Genomic DNA, 23,982 nt, shown 5'->3' with positions numbered 1-23,982 from the left:
CTAAGCTTCAAAAGTGATAAAATGGAGAATGATAACCAACCAATCAGCTCCTGCCTTACATTTTTCAAACAGTCTGTGGCAGGCAGGTAGGTGCTGATTGGCTGGCTGTTTCTCACTCTTCATTTTATCACTTTATGAAGCTTAGTGCATCTGGCCCTGTGTTTGAAAAATTTAATTGTGTAGCTGATCTCTCCGTGCTTTCATACGTAACCCTTAATGCCCCCCATCAGCTAGTGTGATACTGTATGGCCAGTTTTCATGCTAATGCGACACTTTGAAAACTGGCACATCGCAGATGCTTTTTGTGTGGTTGCGATACCAGGCACGCTCCCGATTGCCTGGCATCTCAATGACAGATCTCACTGGCTGCCATGAATATATATATCGCAATCGAACCTGAATCGGTGGGGACACCTGCGATGCGATCGCATGCGATTACTGGGAGAATAGTGGATAGCCCATCCCACCTGAATCGGTGCACATCGCTGTGCAGTGGGGACACCTGCGATGCAGTTACTGGGAGAATAGTGAGTAGCCCATCCCACCTGAATCGGTGCACATCGCTGTGCAGTGGGGACACCTGCGATGCAGTTACTGGGAGAATAGTGAGTAGCCCATCCCACCTGAATCGGTGCACATCGCTGTGCATTGATTGACACCTGCGATGCAGTTACTGGGAGAATAGTGAATAGCCCATCCCACCTGAATCGGTGCACATCGCTGTGCATTGGGGACACCTGCGATGCGGTTACTGGGAGAATAGTGAATAGCCCATCCCACCTGAATTGGTGCACATCGCTGTGCATTGGGGACACCTGCGATGCGGTTACTGGGAGAATAGTGAATAGCCCATCCCACCTGAATCGGTGCACACCGCTGTGCATTGGGGACACCTGCGATGCGATCGCATGCGATTACTTGGAGAATAGTGAGTAGCCCATCCCACCTGAATCGGTGCACACCGCTGTGCATTGGGGACACCTGCGATGCGATCGCATGCGATTACTTGGAGAATAGTGAGTAGCCCATCCCACCTGAATCGGTGCACACCGCTGTGCAGTGGGGACACCTGCGATGCAGTTACTGGGAGAATAGTGAGTAGCCCATCCCACCTGATTCGGTGCACATCGCTGTGCATTGGGGACACCTGCGATGCAGTTACTGGGAGAATAGTGGATAGCCCATCCCACCTGATTCGGTGCACATCGCTGTGCATTGGGGACACCTGCGATGCAGTTACTGGGAGAATAGTGGATAGCCCATTCCACCTGATTCGGTGCACATCGCTGTGCATTGGGGACACCTGCGATGCAGTTACTGGGAGAATAGTGGATAGCCCATCCCACCTGATGATGAATTGCATGGAACCAACTGCTGAGTGTGATCTCACTTATGGATGGGGACGGGGGCCTTTAAATATTGAGATTCAGTTGATTAAATATTGTTACAGTAATAGCTTTACCCAACTCAACGGTGTGTATATACATATAGATAGAGAGATAGATATAGTAATTATTTCTCCGAAGGACACGGGGACACACACGCGCACACACACATACACACACATTTTCACTTTCACAGTAAAGTAGTGAATCCTTTTTGGAGGATTAGATTTAAATGTAATGTTGGTGGATATTTCACCCATGCAATCTCTGTGTAATAAGCTTACAAGCAGCTGTAACGGGGTTAGTACGGTTTCCCGGCATTCAAAATATTCCGATATTACTGGCAGATAGCCATGTTCAAAATGACGACATTTAAATTGTCAAAAAGTCGACATTTTTGTGTGTGCCCATGGCGATATGGGCACCGTATGTGTGCTTCGGTCACAGTGCCTTGCTGCACTCGACACACTTAGAATCTAGCTATGCCCACTTGGATCATGAAGCAAGAACAATTCTTTTTGAACATGCCGGCATAATGAATGTCGACATTTTGAATGTGTCAGTATTTGGACTCTCTGTAAATTGTAGCTGTAACTATGTATTATAATAACAAGTTGCTCTCCTGGGCTACGAGGTTGCCTGGAGTCCATAATAGGTACTGTTATATGGCAGCAGGTAATGAAAGTTTCCACTTTCTAATCCTGTTATCAGTTTGTCTCCAGAGTTCTCCTAAACCAACGGCAATTACCCACAATGCATTTATTCATATGTGGCCTATCGCAGATTCCGTAGCAATCAGGAGATATAGTTGGGGCAAACCAATGCAGATTCTGGCTATCATTTACCTCATACAGTCTGTATAATGGTAGCCATGATCTGGTTGGCTGAGTCCGGCAGCTTCTGTGCTTGCCTTCATGGTGAACAAGTTGTCAGCGTTTGTATGAAGCTGAGTTCTACATTAGGTCTCCGCAGTGACGTGCGATTATCATACTGCTCTGATTAACTATGGAAAGGGATTGCCTCTTCTGTACTGCCTGTCATTAACCTCTCACGCCCATTGCATGTTGCCTGGATGTCCACCTTGTAATCCCCATTGTTACTTGTATTCTGTAATGTCGCACAGGACTCTGCCATCCCCTATGGCTGGCGAAACCCATCCTTGTTAAAGAGACTTAAGCGCCTAGTTCCCTGGGCAGACAAAGCGAATTCATTCAGCTCGAGTGATAACTGATTGGCTTTGTCTGTCTTAGAGAGCCAGGAATGCAAGTCTCCTGCCATGTACAGAATATTAACTAAGAATATATATATATATATATTTTAACGTACCACTCCCCATATTTTACATTTTAAGCATTTCTACTGTTACTTACCTAGATACTGCATTCCAGCATGAGTCTGCTGCTGTACTCTGCACTGTACTGTACAGGCTCAAAGCATTTTCACTTGCATAACTTCACCAGTATGCTATCATGTTATAGTGTGTGCTTTAGTGTTACAGCAACAGTACACAATAACGCACTGCAGTCACACCTCGGGCAGAGCAGAGTCTACATCTCGCAGTACAATAGGTAGCACTGCAGTCACACCTCGGGCAGTGCAGAGTCTACATCTCGCAGTACAATAGGTAGCACTGCAGTCACACCTCGGGCAGTGCAGAGTCTACATCTCGCAGTACAGTACAGTAGGTAGCATTGCAGTCACACCTCGGGCAGTGCAGAGTCTACATCTCACAGTACAGTAGGTAGCACTGCAGTCACACCTCGGGCAGAGCAGAGTCTACATCTTGCAGTACAGTAGGTAGCACTGCAGTCACACCTGGGGCAGTGCAGAGTCTACATCTCGCAGTACAGTACAGTAGGTAGCAATGCAGTCACACCTCGGGCAGTGCAGAGTCTACATCTCGCAGTACAGTTGGTAGCACTGCAGTCACACCTGGGGCAGTGCAGAGTCTACATCTCGCAGTACAGTAGGTAGCAATGCAGTCACACCTCGGGCAGTGCAGAGTCTACATCTCACAGTACAGTAGGTAGCACTGCAGTCACACCTCGGGCAGTGCAGAGTCTACATCTCGCAGTACAGTGCAGTAGGTAGCACTGCAGTCACACCTCGGGCAGTGCAGAGTCTACATCATGCAGTACAGTAGGTAGCACTGCAGTCACACCTTAGGCAGTGCAGTGTCTACATCTCGCAGTACAGTAGGTAGCACTGCAGTCACACCTCAGGCAGTGCAGAGTCTACATCTCGCAGTACAGTGCAGTAGGTAGCACTGCAGTCACACCTCGGGCAGTGCAGAGTCTACATCTCGCAGTACAGTGCAGTAGGTAGCACTGCAGTCACACCTCGGGCAGTGCAGAGTCTACATCTCGCAGTACAGTAGGTAGCACTGCAGTCACACTTCGGGCAGTGCAGAGTCTACATCTCGCAGTACAGTAGGTAGCACTGCAGTCACACCTCGGGCAGTGCAGAGTCTACATCTCGCAGTACAGTACAGTAGGTAGCACTGCAGTCACACCTCGGGCAGTGCAGAGTCTACATCTCGCAGTACAGTAGGTAGCACTGCAGTCACACCTCGGGCAGTGCAGAGTCTACATCTCGCAGTACAGTACAGTAGGTAGCACTGCAGTCACACCTCGGGCAGTGCAGAGTCTACATCTCGCAGTACAGTACAGTAGGTAGCGCTGCAGTCACACCTCGGGCAGTGCAGAGTCTACATCTCGCAGTACAGTAGGTAGCACTGCAGTCACACCTCGGGCAGTGCAGAGTCTACATCTCTCAGTACAGTACAGTAGGTAGCACTGCAGTCACACCTCGGGCAGTGCAGAGTCTACATCTCTCAGTACAGTACAGTAGGTAGCGCTGTAGTCACACCTCGTCTACATCTCGTCTACACCTGGAGTCTACACCTCGCAGTACAGTACAGTAGGTAGCGCTGCAGTCACACCTCGTCTACATCTCGTCTACACCTGGAGTCTACATCTCGCAGTACAGTAGGTGGCAGTGCAAAGTGACGTCAGCCACCTATATACCTACTTTATGCTAGGGAAGGTGTAATGAGTTTGCTTGTGCCGGGGGGAGGGGAGAGAGGCCATATAGAGATTTAGGTGATGTTATTCCGGTTTAGTCTTTTGGCGCTATAATGACTCTGTCCGCTCTGCCTGCAGCAAAAGTCTCCATCCGAGTCCTTTGTGCGAGAGAAGAGGTCGAGCTCGCAGCCTTACATAGGTCGCCCCATACACCTTGACAAGATTCTCCTCACCAAGGTCAAAGTGCCTCACACATTTGTCATCCACTCCTACACCCGGCCGACAGTATGCCAGTACTGCAAAAAGCTGCTAAAAGGTCTCTTCCGACAAGGGCTGCAGTGCAAGGACTGCAAATTCAACTGTCACAAGCGTTGTGCAACTAAAGTGCCTCACAACTGCCTCGGGGAGGTAGCCATCAATGGAGGTATTCCGTTTGGATGAATTATTAATGCGGTTCCTCGAACTGAGGCCTGGCTCGCAATCGTACCGATATTTATCTTTCCCCCATGTTCTAGACTTGCTGAGCCCCGGACCAGAGTCTGATGTGGTGATGGAGGAGGAAAGCGACAACGAGAGCGATCCAAGCAGCCGGCTGATGGAAGACATCGATGAACCCCTAACTCCTGACTCCGACAGCATCATGACCGGTTATCGGAGTGAAAATGGAGACATGCAGGACCCAGACCAAGATCAAGACACATCGGACCGTATGATCAGGTATGGAAGAACAGCTGAGGTAGGAAACGCAAATAAGGAACCATATCATTTGTGTGTCTGTGCAACAGTCCTGCTTAAAGTCCTAGTGTACATTTACTGAAGTGCGGGAGTTGCCCATAGCAACCAGTCAAGTTTTACTTAAAATGTTTTTAGCATCTTCTAGAATATAGTAGCTCCGGTGAACATCTACACTGATAACCTGTACTTTAGTAAATACTTCCCCCTATAGGTTTATAAAACTTAACCAAGAACATTTGGTGCCTACACAATCTATCTGAACACACCTGGAAATGGTTTACAAACGTATACAGTGCATTTTAATTCATCTCAAGATTGCTTGGCCAGTGTCAAGGAACCATTCGTACCCCTCAGACTGCCAAAGCAACCCAGGTCATTGCCATGTCCACCCGGGTTGATCTGCGGTGTAAAAGCACCGCTGACAAAATTCCCAGGTCGAGCAACTTGGCAAGGTTGAACACTGCTCTAACCCGGGTTGCTGTTCAGTGTGAATGGTAACCTGGGTCAAGCCACCCGGGTCCCGTTCACACCATGGAGGAGGCAGTGCTTGGAGACAGTGTCAGCTCCAAGTGCTGCCTACGCCCCCACCCCCAATGATGCACCTCTGCCCCTGTCTGACGCCATTGACCGGCTTATTGGCAGGTCGCTGTCGTAGCTAAAATATCACAAATTCCTTGCCGCTCCCGGGATCGAGGCATGTCTAAATACCAGGTACGACCCAGGATTTGCGGTGTGAAAGGGGTATTAGAGGCTTTCACACGTGTAGCTGCCCATACACACATCTGTGTGGATAGTTGGATTACGTTAAACAAAATTGGCCACAAATTGGACCCAAAATGAGTAACGTCCCAATAACCACCTGATTGTGATTAATCTGAGGGTCAATGATGAGGTAGAGTGGCTGAGGACTAAATGTGATCAGACCCAGTCACTGCAGGAACACCCCTTTTCCACCAAAATGCTGGCCCCAACTTGGCTTTTAGAACCTAATCCCAAACTGCCTCTTCATGCGCAGCTAATCAGCAGCAACCTGGGTCACACCGTTTACACCACATCCTAGCCCTGGACCTTCCCGGTTTCAGTCCTGGTAGCCAGGTGGCTACCAGGGTCGGATTCCCGGTAACTGAGCCCACGATTTCTTTTTCAGAGGCCATATTGTTCTTTAGGGGACCACAGTCTTGGTGTTGAAGTTGAATTGGGTGATTGTGTTTCTTTCAGCCCCTCAGCCAGTAATAACATTCCCTTGATGAGAGTGGTTCAGTCTGTGAAACACACAAAGCGGAAAAGCAGCAGTGTTATGAAGGAAGGCTGGATGGTGCATTATACCAGCAAGGATTCCATGGTAAGGATGGACAGCATGGTCGTGTGTGGTCTCTGTACTGGGAGGGCATCATCGGTCTTACTAATGCTGTGCCCTTTGTTCTTACCAATGGCAGAGGAAGAGGCATTACTGGAGACTGGACAGCAAGTGTATAACCTTATTTCAGAATGATACTGGAAGCAAGTACTATAAGGTAAATAAGGCAACCGACAGCAATGGTGCTATATATATAGGACCAGGCACCTTTAGCTGTATACTACTAACAGGAAGCACTACACTCTGCACCATGGGGATATGGGGGTCCCATGTCACCCACAGTGGGTGCAGTCATTATATTGGCTTCACTAGCAATTTATGGGACTGCGAGCTATCCAGTGATGCTGAGCTAAGAACATCAGTGATCAGCACGGTCACTGGGGTACTCGTTATCTGATGGAATACACTCTTGGTAACATGAGCAGATTCCTCTGGGTGCAGATAATTAGTTCATTGTCTAGTACAGGGGTTCTAGGCTCTTGTTCTCATTTATCAACAACAGGTCATGTTTTCTGGATTTTTTTTTAATCATGCACAGGTGAGGCATTTTATTTTGCTGGGTCAGTAATGCTCTTGTTTCCATAGAGACAAATTCCAAAACATGACCTGTGGAGGTTGAGACACACTCATCTAGTGGAAGGCTGAAGGCCCTAAACTTCCTACTTCGTACCCCTTTTAGTAATTTGTGATCCCTTGTGTTACAAATAAGGGGACCCATATAGCTCTATTGAAGAGTTTATTACCATAGCGCACACATATTCTGCAGCGATGTACAGAGAATATTATTACGTTATTTATTTAGCACACACTTATTCCGCAGTGCTGTACAGAGAATACTTGCCCAGTCCTATCAGTCCCTCCCCCAGTGGAGCTTACAATCTATATTCTCTCTCTTTCATGTACATGCACGTTTTTGTTGGGAGCCAATTAAACTATAAGTATTTAGTTTTGGTTTGTGGGAGGAAAACAGTACCCAGAGGAAACCCACGCAAGCGTGGTGAGAATATACAAACTCCACACAGTTAGGGCCATGGTGGGAATCGTACCCATGACCAGCACCATGAGGCAGTAATCGCCTTTTTACATTTTTCAGCGTTTGGGAGCAGATTGTCATTTGTCATTACCAGATTTTTGTTTCCGTCCCACAGATTGGACAGACAAATCTTTAGGTGTGTATGCAGCTTTAGATCTGTCTTATCTTATTTTCGGTGAAATAAGTCATTGAGATTTATGTGAGGTAATTTCTTATCTTAATGAATTCACAACCGTTCGTCAGCCATATTTCTCACTGCCGTCGGTGATAGATTAGGTCTGAGGCCCGAGTCGTATAGCGTCCCTTGCTGCATCTGTACTTACACTGATCTATCTTCTCTCCAGGAAATCCCTCTTTCTGAGATCCTATGCCTGGAACCTGCTAAAAACCTGACCCTGCTGCCCCCCGGTGCTAATCCTCACTGTTTTGAGATCACCACTGCCAATATGGTGTATTATGTTGGGGAGAGCCTGCCGGTCCAGATAGCACCCGAGATTGGAAATAACGGCATTGTGAACAGCGGCGTGGGGATGGACGTGGCCTGTATGTGGGAGGTGGCCATACAGCATGCTCTGATGCCGGTGAACCCCAAGGGAGCGAATGGCGGGAGCGGCCTGCACAGTACGTTCTCTTTCGCTGCTCATTTATATTCTATTGACGTATTATCATTAATCTACCATCTGAGAACCGCTTAGTTGTGTACATTGTCTGGGATTTCAAGGGATCGTCCCACTTCTGTTTGATCTCCATATACTACATCATATCAGGACGTCACGTGGAGCCTTGTCCTCAGTAATACAATCCTATGACAGGACAGGTCACTGTATGGTCTGTAATTATATCCAAAACCACCTGAATACCAGGCCCATAATATATAACAGGCATGTCCAAACGATGGCCCTCCAGCTGTTGTGAAACTACAAGTCCCAGCATGCCTTGCCACAGTTTTACTATTAGGGAATGCTAAAACTATGGCAAGGCATGCTGGGATGTGTAGTTTCACAACAGCTGGGGGCCACAGTTTGGACATTGCCTGATCTACAGGAAGGGGCAATGACAGTTGCTTAGACCCTGAAATGTTGGGTCTGCACTGAAATAATCTATTTGGGGTTCTGACCCAATCCTCACAGATTACATTTATTTTCCATAAGGAACACTAAATACCAAGTTTGCCTATACATAGACCCCCATACATAGGCCATGCTGAAGGCCCCCATACACTTGTGCGATTTGGCTGATGGATTGGGCCGTGAAATCACATGTGTTTGACATACAAATTGACATGTCATCCTTCCGTGCGCATCAGGTCGGAGGTCGGACGTGCTACACATAAGGTGCACATTGGGGGGTGCTTTTTAGCCCCTGCGATTTATCCAATCTGATTTCCCTTTAACTCCCCTGACAGCTCCCCGGGATTTCTTTTAAATGCGATAAATGACATGCGATTTATCACATGTAAAAAATGGTACATCGAGTGCCGAGTCGGAGGAAGGACTGCCGGGGAGGTGCCTCAGATTAGTCGGACCACTGTATGGGGACCACTGAGAGGTGTCCTATATAGTCTGTACATATGGCGAGCATGCATGATGATTAACAAGGGCTTGCTTTTGTTACATTCTAGATATTTGTGTAAATCTAATCCCTTCTAGGTTGCAATCAGGCTTCAGGTCTCCATTATATTGGCAAAGATGGCTGCGGTCTGGATAATAGAGCTTTTAATACAATGCAGCTGATTATAACGGTGTTCCCAGCACTAATATCATTACATCGATTACCACCTGTGCATATACAGCAATTAATCTGCTCATATTAGCGAGTCGTTGGCTCTCACTACAGCTACGGAACTCATCTGGAATATGGATGTAAACCAAAGAGGTATCTAATCCGTTTGTCTCTCTACTCTTATTTCAGGGGACGTATCCATCAGTATCTCTGTATCCAATTGCCAGGTGCAGGAAAATGTGGTATGTACTTATCTATGTTGGTCCCTCGGCATTAATAATAAATAGATCACATTCTCGTTATGCTAGATATTTCAGGCCGATCACAAGCTGCCTATGTTGGTATAGGTAGATTGTCTGCAGTGTATAATGTAGGAGACCTCTATCGCCCTGTCCTCTGCTCTGCCGATCCAATATGGCATCGACAAATCTGGTCATTATTTGGTCTGTATCGGCGAATCGAATGCTCCAATACCTGTCTTATATATGGGCCTCTTAAGTCATGTGGACTGTACATCATTGATGTGTATCTCGTGCTCATTGACAAAAGGTATCCGTGATAGAAGTGTGCTCAGTATCTTTTTTGTCCAAGGCCACTAGATTTATTGAGCACTAAAATTAGTTTCTGTAACAATTACTTGATAGCAGCTTGGTTACACGAATAGGACGAAGTTCCTGATTCAGACCCATAGGCAGATTGTGATGTTTGGACAACTGTGTATGTGCGCAAGTGCACACGCACAAACACTAAAACTGTGATTGTCTGGTGATCGCAGTTTAATTTCCGACAGTGGACAGCAACGCTGTGTTGCTGGGGTGCAGCATCTTTTCTGATCGGCCTGCTATGTCACACTATCACACTGCAACACTAAAAATGGCTGTCCTGCGACTGGCTTCGCAGCTAAGCTAGGCTGCGCGGATCTGTAACCAGCTCTGAATAACCCCCTAAGAGCATTACTGACTGCTTGGACTTGTGGCCTCTTACATTGGACTGATCAGTGATCCAATTAATGCCCAAAAGTTTCTGCTTGAGCAATAAAAAAATGTTTTATTAAAAGATCACTACAAAGGATGATAAAAATAATAACTTAAACTCCTGGTTCTCTATATGAAAACTGATTATATTATTATAATCGTTTACTTGCAGCAAGTGAAACAGATGTGCGAAAACGACAAAGAATTGTGTCCATAAGAGAAAGCGTACGATCATCTTCTGCTTTAATTAGAAGATTTTTCAAATAAACCCTAATCATTAAGGGCTTATTTCATAGATAATGTGACTACATGTTTCAAGAATGTTTAATCTAAGATTGCTTTCACACTTGTTTTCCTGCTGGGTGCAAGGGATGTTAAGATGAGTTTGTAGTGTTTCATGCATCTGTGGGTGATTGAGCCATAGGGTGGTGGTATTCAATCCCAAATCAGATTGTGGAGACATTCCCGACAGTTGGATTCATGGCCATCTTCGATTGTCTGATTTTTTGGCCACAAATTCAACAATTGGCGCCCGTTTCCTGCAAACCAGATTCGACTTTAAAATAAGCAGAATCTGAAAGGCGAGTTCCGGTATTTCCGCCGGCTCAGATTGAGTACCCCCCCCATAGTCCTCTAAGTGCACTCGGTTGGATGGGTGAAGGGGGTCTCTAATGGCGAGTTTGCACGTAGGCTACAAGTGTGCATGTTGGCCCCCTTTACCCGCCCACCCTGCTTTGGGGAATTCCTGGAAGGAGATTCCTATACTGACACCTACAGGTGAATAACCGCATTTATATGACGGCATTGTGATTGCAAGTGCTTCCAACCTGTGTGCAACTTTTTGTGTGCTTTACAGTTAGCATTACAGCAAACCTGGTTTGTTTTGTCAACAGGACATTAGCTCTGTGTATCAGATTTTCCCAGACGAGGTTCTTGGCTCCGGACAATTTGGAATTGTATACGGAGGTAAGTGTTGCACCCTTTAGTAAATCTGCAGTGTCCTATGGCATCAAGTGTTTCCTATAACTCTCATCCTTTACTTTCATTGGCTCCTCCCACCTCGTTCTACGTGTAATTATTGTTTTATTATTCTAGGGAAGCACAGGAAGACCGGCCGAGATGTGGCCATAAAAATTATTGATAAGTTGCGTTTTCCTACCAAGCAGGAGAGCCAGCTGCGGAACGAGGTTGCCATTTTGCAGGTACCAGTTGTGCTCTTTTGGTCATCGATACTCATTTACTTCTTCTCTCCATCTTTACACAAAGCCACACTTTTTGTGTTTTTGTTGCATCATATTATATATTTTGGGGTGTGGCTTCCTGATTACCATAGACAGGCTCGACACACAGCGCATATGCTCTGTGCGTGGAAAACTGGCCGCAAGCCCGCATTCACCATTGTGGCGCGTCAGTCAAGGGTCTACCTCCTGCTGAACAATGCGGTAGGTCTTCCAGTGCACATGAAGGGGGAGGATTTGAGGGTTGCTCTGGCACCTGCCTCTAGCACAGCCTCCCATCACTAATGAGGAAGTGCCGGATTTGGATTCCATCGGACCTTGCCATTGGCTTTCTCACCCAGGCTGGCAGGCAGCAGCAGCATTTGGCACATCTTGCCCTCCTGAGATAAACTATCAGCCCGCACAGCTTCTCCTCCCACAATCGCAGCTGTCCCCATAACGTCACTGTTTTTTAAAAATGTTGTTCTGTGCCGGTGATTTTAGCACGAACTGCCCTATAAAACTCCATGACTGCAGGGATCGCCCTTTTGGAGTCCCATGGGAGAGTCCTTTGCCTTGAGCCACAGTAAAACTTCAGTAACAGATGACTGATCCTCATCTTTTTACCTCTGTGTGGAGACCCACACAACCATTGGCTAACCACAACTATACATATGCAAATAAATTAATTTAACATATAAGCAGTTATTTCTTAAAATATAATACATATAATGGTGTTTGTTGGTGTGCCACAGACCTGCGTGCTTAGGAGGCAGGAAGAGAGTCAGAACTTGCTCCAACAAGTTGGCGGCAGCAATGGCCGGGAGCAGACAGAGGAAAGTAGAGGAGGGCGAATGATGAGGACAGGCTGTGCTGTGGCATAATGTGTATAAGTGGCTCTATTGTGCGGGGTAATGTGTGTAAGCGGCTCTGCAGTGTAATATGACTAATGGACACTATAATGTGTATAAGGGGTGCTACTGTGCAGTGCAATTTGATTAAGGGACAGTACTGTGCTGTGTATTGTGTATAAGGGGTACTACTGTGTGGTGTATTATAAGTAATGGACACTATTGTATGGTGTAATGTGAATTGGTTCTTTTCTGTGATCACGCCCCTTCTCAACAAAGCTGCATCCCTTTATTTTTGGTGCACGCTCTAGGACTGATTAAGTATGGGGGGGAACAAATATTTATAGTTAAGGCACTGGCCATATAGGTCATTATTTCTTAATGTATTTATTTACAGTTTCTTATATAGCGCAGCAGATTCCGTTACAGTGTCTTATATAGCGCAGCAGATTCCGTTACAGTGTCTTATATAGCTCAGCAGATTCCGTTACAGTGTCTTATATAGCGCAGCAGATTCCGTTACAGTGTCTTATATAGCACAGCAGATTCCGTTACAGTGTCCTATATAGCACAGCAGATTCCGTTACAGCGTACTATATAGCGCAGCAGATTCCGTTAGTGTCTTATATAGAGCAGCGGATCCCGTTACAGTATCTTATATAGCGCAGCAGATTCCGTTACAGCGTCTTATATAGCGCAGCAGATTCCGTTACAGCGTCTTATATAGCGCAGCAGATTCCGTTACAGCATCTTATATAGCGCAGCAGATTCAGTTAGTGTCTTATATAGCGCAGCAGATTCCGTTAGTGTCTTATATAGCGCAGCAGATTCCGTTAGTGTCTTATATAGCGCAGCAGATTTCGTTAGTGTCTTATATAGCGCAGCAGATTCCGTTAGTGTCTTATATAGCGCAGCAGATTCCGTTAGTGTCTTATATAGCGCAGCAGATTCCGTTAGTGTCTTATATAGCGCAGCAGATTCCGTTACAGTGACTTATAAAGCTCAGCAGATTCCGTTACAGTGTCTTATATAGCGCAGCAGATTCCGTTACAGTGTCTTATATAGCGCAGCAGATTCCGTTACAGTGTCTTATATAGCGCAGCAGATTCTGTTACAGCGTCTTATATAGCGCAGCAGATTCCATTACAGTGTCTTATATAGCGCAGCAGATTCCGTTACAGTTTCTTATATAGAGCAGCAGATTCCGTTACAGCGTCTTATATAGCGCAGCAGATTCCGTTACAGGTTCTTATATAGCACAGCAGATTCCGTTACAGTGTCTTATATAGCGCAGCAGATTCCGTTACAGTGACTTATATAGAGCAGCAGATTCCGTTGCGCTTTACAATTGGAAACAACAGTGATTAAACAAACTGGGTAGATACAAACTGACATGGAGGTAGGAGGGCCCTGCTCGCAAGCTTACAATCTCATGTACATTTAAATAGCAAAATAATATAAACTGGAAACCAGCAACAAAGGCCACGGCGTTAATGTACATAAAAATCATACAATGTTGATGTTTATATACATAAATACACACATTATTCAGAAGGACACATTTAAAGCAAGATTGAGATTGTGCGATGTGTGCGTCTTATAGCACTGCACATGATATCCCTAGAGAGACTCTTCCTATCTTCTACAACTCTATGGAACATGTGTAACTTTTATATTAAGGCTCCCTCTGTAATTGCAGCTGACAAAGCGCCAGCGAGGAGCATTCGCAGTGCTGATCGGTAGCTGATAAAGTTTATTAGGTTTAGGAAATTTATGTACAGTGTTGTTTGTTTGCTGCTTATTTCCAATCAATACTGGGTGGTAACTTGGTTGTGCCAGGTACAGAGTTGGTCCTGTACCTGTATAATTATCTGCATGATTGCTTGAAACGAGTGTCAGCAGGCATTTCCCTGATCACAGCGACAAAGCTCAACCGCAGCACGTGAAATCTTATTACCGAACAGTGATTTGCTCTCTAGCGATGTGTTTTTATTTACAGTTCTGCTTTTTTTGTGGCTTCCTATAAATTCACTTCTATAATACAGAGTGTGGGAAACCTTTCGCCCCCTCGAACTAGTGCGATTTGTCCGGTTTCCAATAGATTCCTATGTGTCGGGCTGAGAAATTGGGCCAAATCCCATGTGTTTGACTTCCGAATCGACTCGACACGCAGTCCCGTAAGATAAGTTGCATGCGCAACCGTCAGGTGCTCCTCTTGGGTGCTTTTTAGCACCCGCAATGTATCGCATCTGACTTCCCTTCCCTTAACTGGCAGTTCCCCTGGAGTCCGTTTACATGCCACAAATGGAGTGCCAGGTCAATGAAGCCGTACCGTGGAGCTGCCGCGGAAGTTCTAGGGAAATCCTGTCTGACTTGTTCCCCAGACCAGTGTATGGGGTCCTTTACTAGTTTAAATAAATAAAAAAAAACTGCTGTGAATTCTTTAAAAAGTTCCTATTAATACTTAAAAAAAAAAAAAAAACCACCTTTGTGTTTTTATTGTAAATGGTGAATGCCGTGGCCTGCCCAGTGCTAATACCCAACTCCCCCTTTGTGTGTGCGCTTTTGTATCACTATTCAGATTAATTCAATTATAATAAGTAAGAATAATATTTCACATCAACTTTTTCTCAATCCCATCTATCGCTGAGGATACTTTGGATGTATGAATGTTTAGTCTACATATATATTTAGATGTAAAGGGAATAATAAGCTGCAAAAATACTTATATTGAAAGACTAGTTCCCCAGCCCATCAATATGACGGAACAACATAACCGTAATATCAGTGTCTGTGTGCCCCATCTACTGGCTGCTGGCACAGACAACAATTTAATCATTTAATTATTCAATTATAATTAAATAATTTGGCATGTGACTTCTGCTGCATTCTGCTACGTGTTATAGAGCTTTCAAGTGCAACTTCCCATACAAAACCCGCAAACTGCACAAATCACACACGCCAAAATTCGGCAACATATACTATGAAAGAGGAAAAGCAAGACAAAATGTTTGTTGGTAAATGTGCGATTTATAAGCTCTGCTAAAGTTGATTCTTAGAAATTCCCCCCCTCTGGCTGTTGAGGTGCCTTGAGTATTGTATTTTGGAACCATTGGGCTAGACTTTAGCGCTAGTACAGGAGAAATTTGGTTGAGTCAGATAATGCGTGCACATAATGTCCCCATGGAAAGAAAAAAGAGATTTCTTCTTTTAGTATTGTTATTTGGTAGGATTTATTTTACTTTAGTTGTGTATATATAGGCATTCTTCAATGTAAATTTAAGAATCTAACCACCGTCTAGTCAGTGGAGGTGGCCATTTTGTTCTGAACTTCAGGGGTAGCGCTTCATGCGTTAGCAGTGTCAGTTGTTTCTAGTGAATGATTAGACTACAAAATGGCTGCCTTCAGCATGTGTAGGTGATGGACAAACATTCATTCCCTCCAAATTCCCTTCAGGCAACGGAAAATAATAAGATGTGACATTTGCAAACCTCTTTCTTTACGTCTTTTCACAGCAAGAGGATTTATATGTATTAATGTGGTTTTAAAACTAGCGTACCTTGGTGTATCTCTTTAAAAAGGTGAAACCTTTCTAGTGCTGGACTTTATGGCTGTTGCATCGTAATGGACATGTTTTAACTTGATACCGTCCTCCAGCTCCTTTTATTTATGTGCATGAAGTGTAATGTTCTAGCAGAACAAAGACTACATCTGTGCGGTTCCTCGTTTTCCAGCGAGACTCTGGCATCTGAGTACCCGCTACAGTCACAGTTTGTCCACAGCTAACGAGGCGATCTGGAAAACCAGCTTCCCCACCTGCCCTGTGTTATGTGATAGCTTCATTTGTGGCATAATAACGGTCATCTATAGTTTATGCAGCGAGCCTGTGTCTGATTGTTATGTTACAGCTCTGTTATTGTCATAGGTGCACTCTGCATACTTAACAAGTGTATGAAATGCTTTCCGCAATACTCAGATCTTATGTCACTGGGAGACGGTCCTGAACAAATTTACGCGGGTGACTTAGGCCATCTGACCCAGCTCTATACCTATGGAGACCCAATCACTGACACTTGGAAAAGTCAGGTGCCGACAGAGGGAAGACCTGCCACTAACCCGGGTCCAGCCTGCAGTACGAATGGGGTGTCAAACAGCTGTGACACGACTTAAAACCATGTTCAGTTACCTGGGTCAGACCCTGCTTTAGGGTATAAATGTGCTATGAATAATTTATTATCTAATGGGAGATACTTGAGGTCCTGATTAAGGAGCTAACACAGAGATGGAGTCTCCTACTTTTCGTTGTCGTTGTACTGATCTGTGTGGACGGACCGCCCCCTGACCATTTGTTCTGGCTTGTAGACTTATAATTACCAGTGTGCAGTTGCGCCACCTCTAATTATTCGGCGCTGTAATGAAGACACGGTTGTAATGTTTTTATCTGTTGTAGAATGCCCGGACCATGATGTAGGTACCGTTATAACACAGTTTATCCAACGCCAAATATAGGATTTCTGGAGGGGGTTTCTAAGTATAAGGGAAGAGGGTGTCTGGCTAGTCGGAGTACCCCCATCCCCCGCTAGGCACATTTCCTATTGTGTGTGCATTATAAATTTTAACATCAACATCAATCAACATGTCTAATATGATATTGCTGACACACATCGCCCGTGGAACAGTGATGCCCCAAGTGGTTTGGGTGTGTTTTTTGTATGATTTCGAAGATGTATTTTTCTACGAACTCCCCTCAGCAAAAGTTTGTAATTTACAAATAAAAGTAAAAATGTGCAATAAAATGTGACCGTGTGGCAAAGATAACGGGAATTAAAAGATTTTTTGGTGCTCGGCACCTGAATTTCATACATGGGTTTCAAACTTTTCTCTCCAGAACCTCCACCACCGCGGAGTGGTGAACTTGGAATGCATGTTTGAAACTCCGGAACGAGTGTTCGTGGTGATGGAGAAGTTACATGGGGACATGCTGGAGATGATCTTGTCCAGTGAGAAGGGAAGGTTACCTGAGCGCATCACCAAATTCCTGGTCACGCAGGTGAGTGTGGGAAAAGGAGAACCGGGGCAGCGAACTGGCCGTGTTAGAGTCTAAACTGATGTTTGTTCCGTTTAAGATCTTGGTGGCTCTGCGACACCTTCACTTCAAAAATATTGTCCACTGTGACCTGAAACCAGAAAATGTACTGCTGGCGTCGGCCGATCCCTTTCCTCAGGTAACGCACCGTAATGGGGGGCTCCATGTTAATTAAGGAACTGTGTATTGTGCGGAATTATGCACACCTTCTGTTACCCCGGCATCAGTCAGGTCGGGTCATTATAACCAAGGCAGGTTTTTCACTTGTCTGTATTTTTTTTAATGTAAAACAACGTTGGCAAACTTCAACGTAGCTGTAGTTAAGACCCCTCACTTCTTGTTTTTCACCACAGTTTAGTTATTGTGCGACTGCATGGGGAGATATATACGTTTATTTGCCCCGACCACATTGTTCCGTGCAGCAGCAGGTGTGCTGATATCTGCAAGAAAGTGATTAGTATAAGACTTTGCATTGATTTTTTCCTAAGATCTCGTATTTACTTACACCAAAACGTAAAATGTATGTCAAAAAGCTTCCTTTTATCTAGTTTAATAACCGTGAGACTAAGGATGTCAATATTGTTGTTTCGCTAAGGGATGTGAACAGACCAAAATGCAGGGTTGCACCGGAACTGAACGGCTTTAAAGTCCAGGTGCGACCCTGCATTTTGCGATGTGAAAGGGGTATAAGGACAAAACCATTTCACAAATACGGATATATTTAATCAGATACTGGATAACTGTACAGTTATTAGGCATATTGGTGTCTGTAATAACTGGTAATATTACATGGGTTGTATTATCTGGCTGCTTACCCAAAATTCTTGGTCCATGTGGGTCACCTCTGTGTATGCACGGTGCAGTGGCTAGCTTAGATGCAGTCATCTGTAATGGACAGTAGGGGGAGACACCATGCTCAGCCCAGTAACACAGCAGAGCATAGAATGTGGGTACAGGGTAAGAATGACATATATTGGAACTGACACTGTTACACATCTCTCTGTACTTCAGGTTAAGCTGTGTGATTTTGGCTTTGCACGTATCATTGGCGAGAAATCATTTCGCCGTTCAGTAGTTGGGACTCCTGCCTACTTGGCCCCAGAGGTGTTGAGAAATCGTGGCTACAATCGATCTCTGGACATGTGGTCGGTGGGCGTGATCATCTATGTCAGCTTGAGTGGAACTTTCCCTTTCAATGAGGATGAAGACATTCATGACCAGATCCAGAATGCAGCCTTTATGTACCCACCAAACCCTTGGAGAGAGACCTCCTCTGATGGTGAGTCCTTTCTGCCAGAGGTATACTAAGAATAAGGAACAGCTAATCAAAGTGCTCTATTTAATACATACTCCAACACATCGGTATGTACTGTATATCTGACGGTGAGTCCTTTCTACCAGAGGCATACTAAGAATAAGGAACAGCTTATCAAAGTGCTCTATTTAATACATACTCCCACACATCGGTATGTACTGTATATCTGACGGTGAGTCCTTTCTGTCAGAGGCATACTAAGAATAAGGAACAGCTAATCGAAGTGCTCTATTTAATACATACTCCCACACATCGGTATGTACTGTATATTTGATGGTGAGTCCTTTCTGTCAGAGGCATACTAAGAATAAGGAACAGCTAATCAAAGTGCTCTATTTAATACATACTCCCACACATCGGTATGTACTGTACATCTGATGGTGAGTCCTTTCTGTCAGAGGCATACTAAGAATAAGGAACAGCTAATCGAAGTGCTCTATTTAATACATACTCCCACACATCGGTATGTACTGTAAATTTGATGGTGAGTCCTTTCTGTCAGAGGCATACTAAGAATAAGGAACAGCTAATCAAAGTGCTCTATTTAATACATACTCCCACACATCGGTATGTACTGTATATTTGATGGTGAGTCCTTTCTGTCAGAGGCATACTAAGAATAAGGAACAGCTAATCAAAGTGCTCTATTTAATACATACTCCCACACATCGGTATGTACTGTAAATTTGATGGTGAGTCCTTTCTGTCAGAGGCATACTAAGAATAAGGAACAGCTAATCAAAGTGCTCTATTTAATACATACTCCCACACATCGGTATATACTGTACATCTGATGGTGAGTCCTTTCTGTCAGAGGCATACTAAGAATAAGGAACAGCTAATCGAAGTGCTCTATTTAATACATACTCCCACACATCGGTATGTACTGTACACCTGATGGTGAGTCCTTTCTGTCAGAGGCATACTAAGAATAAGGAACAGCTTATCGAAGTGCTCTATTTAATACATACTCCCACACATCGGTATGTACTGTATATCTTCTGGTGAGTCCTTTCTGCCAGAGGTATACTAAGAATAAGGAACAGCTTATCACAGTGCTCTATTTAATACATACTCCCACACATCGGTATATACTGTACATCTAACGGTGAGTCCTTTCTGTTAGAGGCATACTAAGAATAAGGAACAGCATATCAAAGTGCTCTATTTAATACATACTCCCACACGTTGGTATGTACTGTACATCTGATGGTGAGTCCTTTCTGCCAGAGGCATACTAAGAATAAGGAACAGCTTATCAAAGTGCTCTATTTAATACATACTCCCACACATCGGTATGTACTGTACATCTAAAAGTTTTCATAAATTGTAAAGGATCATTTTATGTAGCATGTCTGGCTTTAAAATACCAATTGGTCTAATCTGAAATTGGGTATATTCCATTGCACAACACCCACTTATGCTGTGAGGGTAACTTGAATTTTTAAGATTTTTGTAAAACACTATTACCCCTTTTCCGCTAACAGGCCAGGTCTTGTAAATTCTTTTACACTAGCGTCCCCCAGCCGGCATAATGCTGTGCGGGTGACGTCACCTGAGGCGAGTCCTGAGCCGGCTCGGGGAGAAGAGAGCATCTTCCAGCGCCGGCTATTGCATTGCAGTGAGTGAGACCCGGGTCACATCGATGAGTTATCCGTTTACACTGCCATGCAAAACCCCAGGATATTTAGGCTAGTTGAAAAGGGGTATTACTGTACATCTCTTTCTGATAACAACTGCCACTTTGTCGCCGTATAGTATGTTACTGGATCTCTGTATTGATGTTTGTGATGAATCCCCCAATCTAAATTTGTTTTCTAATTTTTTAAAAGCGCTTTAAATAATATTACATAACTTTCCACCTGGAAACAAGCCTAATGTACCAAGTGTTAGTAAGACACAAGCTTCCAGTTCTGCTCCGTATAATTGGTGTGGTACATTGGTACATCTATACTGCAATGATAACAACACGCTGGGGATAGAGTAGATGTGGAAATGACGGAGATCTCTGTTTCCATAACTCCAGCTTTCTGCTCTGTCCTGTTTTCCAGCCATTGACCTCATTAACAACCTCCTGCAAGTGAAGATGAGGAAACGCTACAGTGTGGACAAAACCCTCAATCACCCCTGGTTACAGGTGAGCATTAAGCAACGCATCAGCTGCTGGGATCGCTTTCTGGCCGGTTTTACATTTCTGTTCAGCAAATTGCAAATAGGACAAAGAGGAATAAGAAAAAGTTCAAAAATGTTATTGAAAGAAAGTTTTTTCTGGAGATTTGCCCATGAATGTCTTTAGTAATGGCTTCCCATCAATACGTAATTCTAAAGCAAGGGGTTCTGAAACAAGTCCCTGCATTTTTACATACAGTGCCTATTCACCTTCCGGGCGGGGAGGGGGGGGGGGGGCTTGAAAATGGCTCATGCAAGCCAACTCTCACCAAATTAGATTGACCCCTATACCCCAGCAAAAGAAAACATGAGAACTATAGGTTGTAATATCGAAGAAATGTATCTGTCATTTATTTTGCTTTGTCTTTTTTTTTTCTTTAAACTTGTTTACAGCACATTAGTTAGGTAGGTAGATATAGGTGGGTCTGGCTAGGAGGGGGATCTGAATAGAGAGAGAGAGAGCGGGAGGAGGAACGGGCTAGAGGGAGGGGGGGTCGGACCTGAATAGAGAGGGAGGGGGATCTGAGGGAGCGGGCTAGAGAGAGGGAGGGGGACTGAATAGAGAGGGAGCGGACTAGTGAGAGGGAGGGGGACTGAATAGAGAGGGAGGGGGACTGAATAGAGAGAAAGCGGGAGGGGCAGCGGGCTAGAGAGAGGGAAGGGGGACTGAATAGAGAGAAATCAGGAGGGGGAGTGGGCTAGAGAGAGGGAGGGGGACTGAAGAGAGAGGGAGCGGACTAGAGAGAGGGAGGGGGACTGAATAGAGAGGGAGGGGGATCTGAATAGAGAAAAAGCGGGAGGGGAAGCGGGCTAGAGAGGGAGGGGGAGCTAGCTGATGATAGATAGCAGTGTGTGTATATATAGTGGTAACTTAATATTTTATATAGAAATTCTATTTATTATAAATATTTTACTTACAAATATTGCAAATCATGCAAATGGGCTTCCAGGGGTTCCCCTGGCTCATGTGCAGGTCTCCTAACTGGTCACTGACCGTGTCCTCAAGCCACCGCATGATTGGCAGGCTGTGGCCGTGTGCGGTGGTGGGGAATGTGCTCAGTTTTCTGCAGATGGCAAGGTCTGTATCTTCTGACACATAGATACCGGCCTCACACGGGGCTGGTGGCGGGATTTCTGGGTAAATGGATTCTTACTCCGATAGCCGATTCTGCTGCCACCGGGTAATCCAGTGCTGTGGTTTCGGAAGCAGAACTTGGATCTGAGATCTTGGCAGGAGTCATCCTGCAGCATTACCATGAAAGCTGCATCAATCGGTCACCTCCGAACCAGACCCACAGTGTGGACGGCTTTATGTCTGAGAGAAATGTCCCACTTATATTATAGAGCTTTTCCCCTCAGACACCATGTGCATAGCATACAGTCAGTATCAGGCCTGTAATTATACCGTACCAATGGAACCACTCATGCTGCATTTAGTATAAACACTAGAACTTGATATCAGACGTTACTATAGGTAACCGTGATGTCGCATGTATCCTGTATTATGAGTTCTTTTTGGTTGACTTCATTATGTTCTTGCCTTCTGTAGGATTACCAGACCTGGTTGGATCTCCGCGAGCTGGAGTGTAAGATAGGGGAGCGCTACATCACCCACGAAAGCGATGACCCCCGCTGGGAGATGTATGCTGGGGATCACTGTCTCCAGTACCCTGAGCATCTCCTGTCCCTTCCATCCATGGAACCCGAAGACGCAGAAATGAGGGCTCTGGGCGAGAGAATCAGCATCCTCTGACAGCGCAGCGCTGTGTCACACGCCATGTCTAGTGCCCTCTGCTCAAACAGATGAACAATACGGACAGAAGGCGAAAGGCAGATTTTAGATGTTGAATGTACAGTATTCATCAATCTGGCTGTGTGCATCACTCCAAGTCTTTCTGATACCTCTGGGCTTTATCCCTAACGCCAGCCTGATGAAGACACTCCATCGGAGCATTGTGCAAGAGGCCATTCCTTTATGTTATGAGGACAGCTGACCGATTGCGCGTTGTTCCATCTCTGTTCGTATCGTCCTCCATTACATTGTAAGTTCTGTAAGGCCCGCAATGCATTGTGGTTGCAGCCATAGCTGGCTCTTCTCTAACAGTCCGTTGTTACAGAATGAGGGACTTGGGTATAGATAGATCTATTTGCACACACACACACAAAACCATTATGTATCAAATCTAAAATCCCCACAGTGCAAAACATGTGAAAAATATTTAATCTCACAAGGTCAAAAGGGAACAGATCCTGTCTGACAGATGAATGGAATGACTTAGTAATCACTCCGCCATGTATCGCTGGGATTAAGCCCCGTTGGTCACAGATTTGGGTGTTTTGTTTTGTTTTTTGTCTCCAGAGGAAGCTTTGTGTTGGATTTTATTTAATACTTCGCCTGGAAGGTAACGGAGTTGTTATCTGTGAGGTGAGATGCACAGGCCAGCGGATCACAGGAATTGCACCATGGGCATCAGGCCGGACAGAGATATTGAAATGCGTATATTGAGGCTCCGTGTAGCGTAGGCGCGCAGGAATCCTTTGTGTTATGTATCGTACACAATGTCCTGTGCGGGCAGAAGTAACATTCACCAAGGAACAGTGTGCTCTGTGGGCAATGAAATGCGATTGTTCCCCTGGTTTCTCCTCACATAGACCCTGATTTGGTTTTGTTCTCAATTTTGCTTAATTGTATCAAAGTTACTAATATTTTTTTCTAAAGGTCAAATACAGTGTATTTAGAAACTTTTGTCAGTATGTTCCATATTATACTCCTCTAGCAGATTTTAGACTATATTCTTACATTTCTATCCTGAATAAAACCAAAATACTGTGTTATTACTTTACTTTTTTATGTGCGTTTCTTAGGCGAGGTATTTTAAGTGTTACCGGACTGCTGGTGTGTCAGCTGCCACCGTCGTGAGTCTGGCCTGTGCGAGTGGACAAGGGAAATGTATCTGCCACTAGCTGGGTATAAGGAAAATATCTGTAGGCTATAAAATCTCCTGTCCGCTCTGTTTGTAAATGGCCAGGCAACGGCATAAAACCACTGGTGTCTTGAAAACAAGAAGTAATTTTATAGATGACAGGCGGCTGAAAACAAAAATTCCTATCTAC

The 23,982-nt window shown here is 44.9% G+C and overlaps 1 protein-coding gene across 2 annotated transcripts in view; it reads left to right on the top strand.

Moving 5' to 3' along the window:
- The window catches only part of PRKD1 (protein kinase D1), a 105,779-nt gene extending 82,073 nt beyond the window's left edge, over positions 1 to 23,706 (top strand). For both annotated transcript variants that reach the window (XM_083166892.1, XM_083166893.1), the window contains 13 exons: positions 4,547 to 4,832; positions 4,924 to 5,125; positions 6,362 to 6,485; positions 6,580 to 6,657; positions 7,878 to 8,154; positions 9,445 to 9,497; positions 11,123 to 11,195; positions 11,325 to 11,431; positions 17,187 to 17,348; positions 17,425 to 17,523; positions 18,396 to 18,663; positions 20,751 to 20,836; positions 22,418 to 23,706. In XM_083166892.1, the coding sequence (XP_083023018.1) occupies positions 4,547 to 4,832; positions 4,924 to 5,125; positions 6,362 to 6,485; positions 6,580 to 6,657; positions 7,878 to 8,154; positions 9,445 to 9,497; positions 11,123 to 11,195; positions 11,325 to 11,431; positions 17,187 to 17,348; positions 17,425 to 17,523; positions 18,396 to 18,663; positions 20,751 to 20,836; positions 22,418 to 22,621 (2,019 nt within the window). In that variant the 3' untranslated portion in view covers positions 22,622 to 23,706. The remainder of the gene's footprint in view (positions 1 to 4,546; positions 4,833 to 4,923; positions 5,126 to 6,361; positions 6,486 to 6,579; positions 6,658 to 7,877; positions 8,155 to 9,444; positions 9,498 to 11,122; positions 11,196 to 11,324; positions 11,432 to 17,186; positions 17,349 to 17,424; positions 17,524 to 18,395; positions 18,664 to 20,750; positions 20,837 to 22,417) is intronic.
- Positions 23,707 to 23,982: the final 276 nt, after the last annotated feature.

This window comes from Crinia signifera, chromosome 12, assembly GCF_055691185.1.
Source record: "Crinia signifera chromosome 12, ASM5569118v1, whole genome shotgun sequence".
In the NCBI taxonomy this organism is placed as follows: domain Eukaryota; kingdom Metazoa; phylum Chordata; class Amphibia; order Anura; family Myobatrachidae; genus Crinia; species Crinia signifera.
The sequence above is the reverse complement of the archived record's forward strand: the minus strand, read 5'-3'. Positions and strand labels throughout refer to the sequence as shown.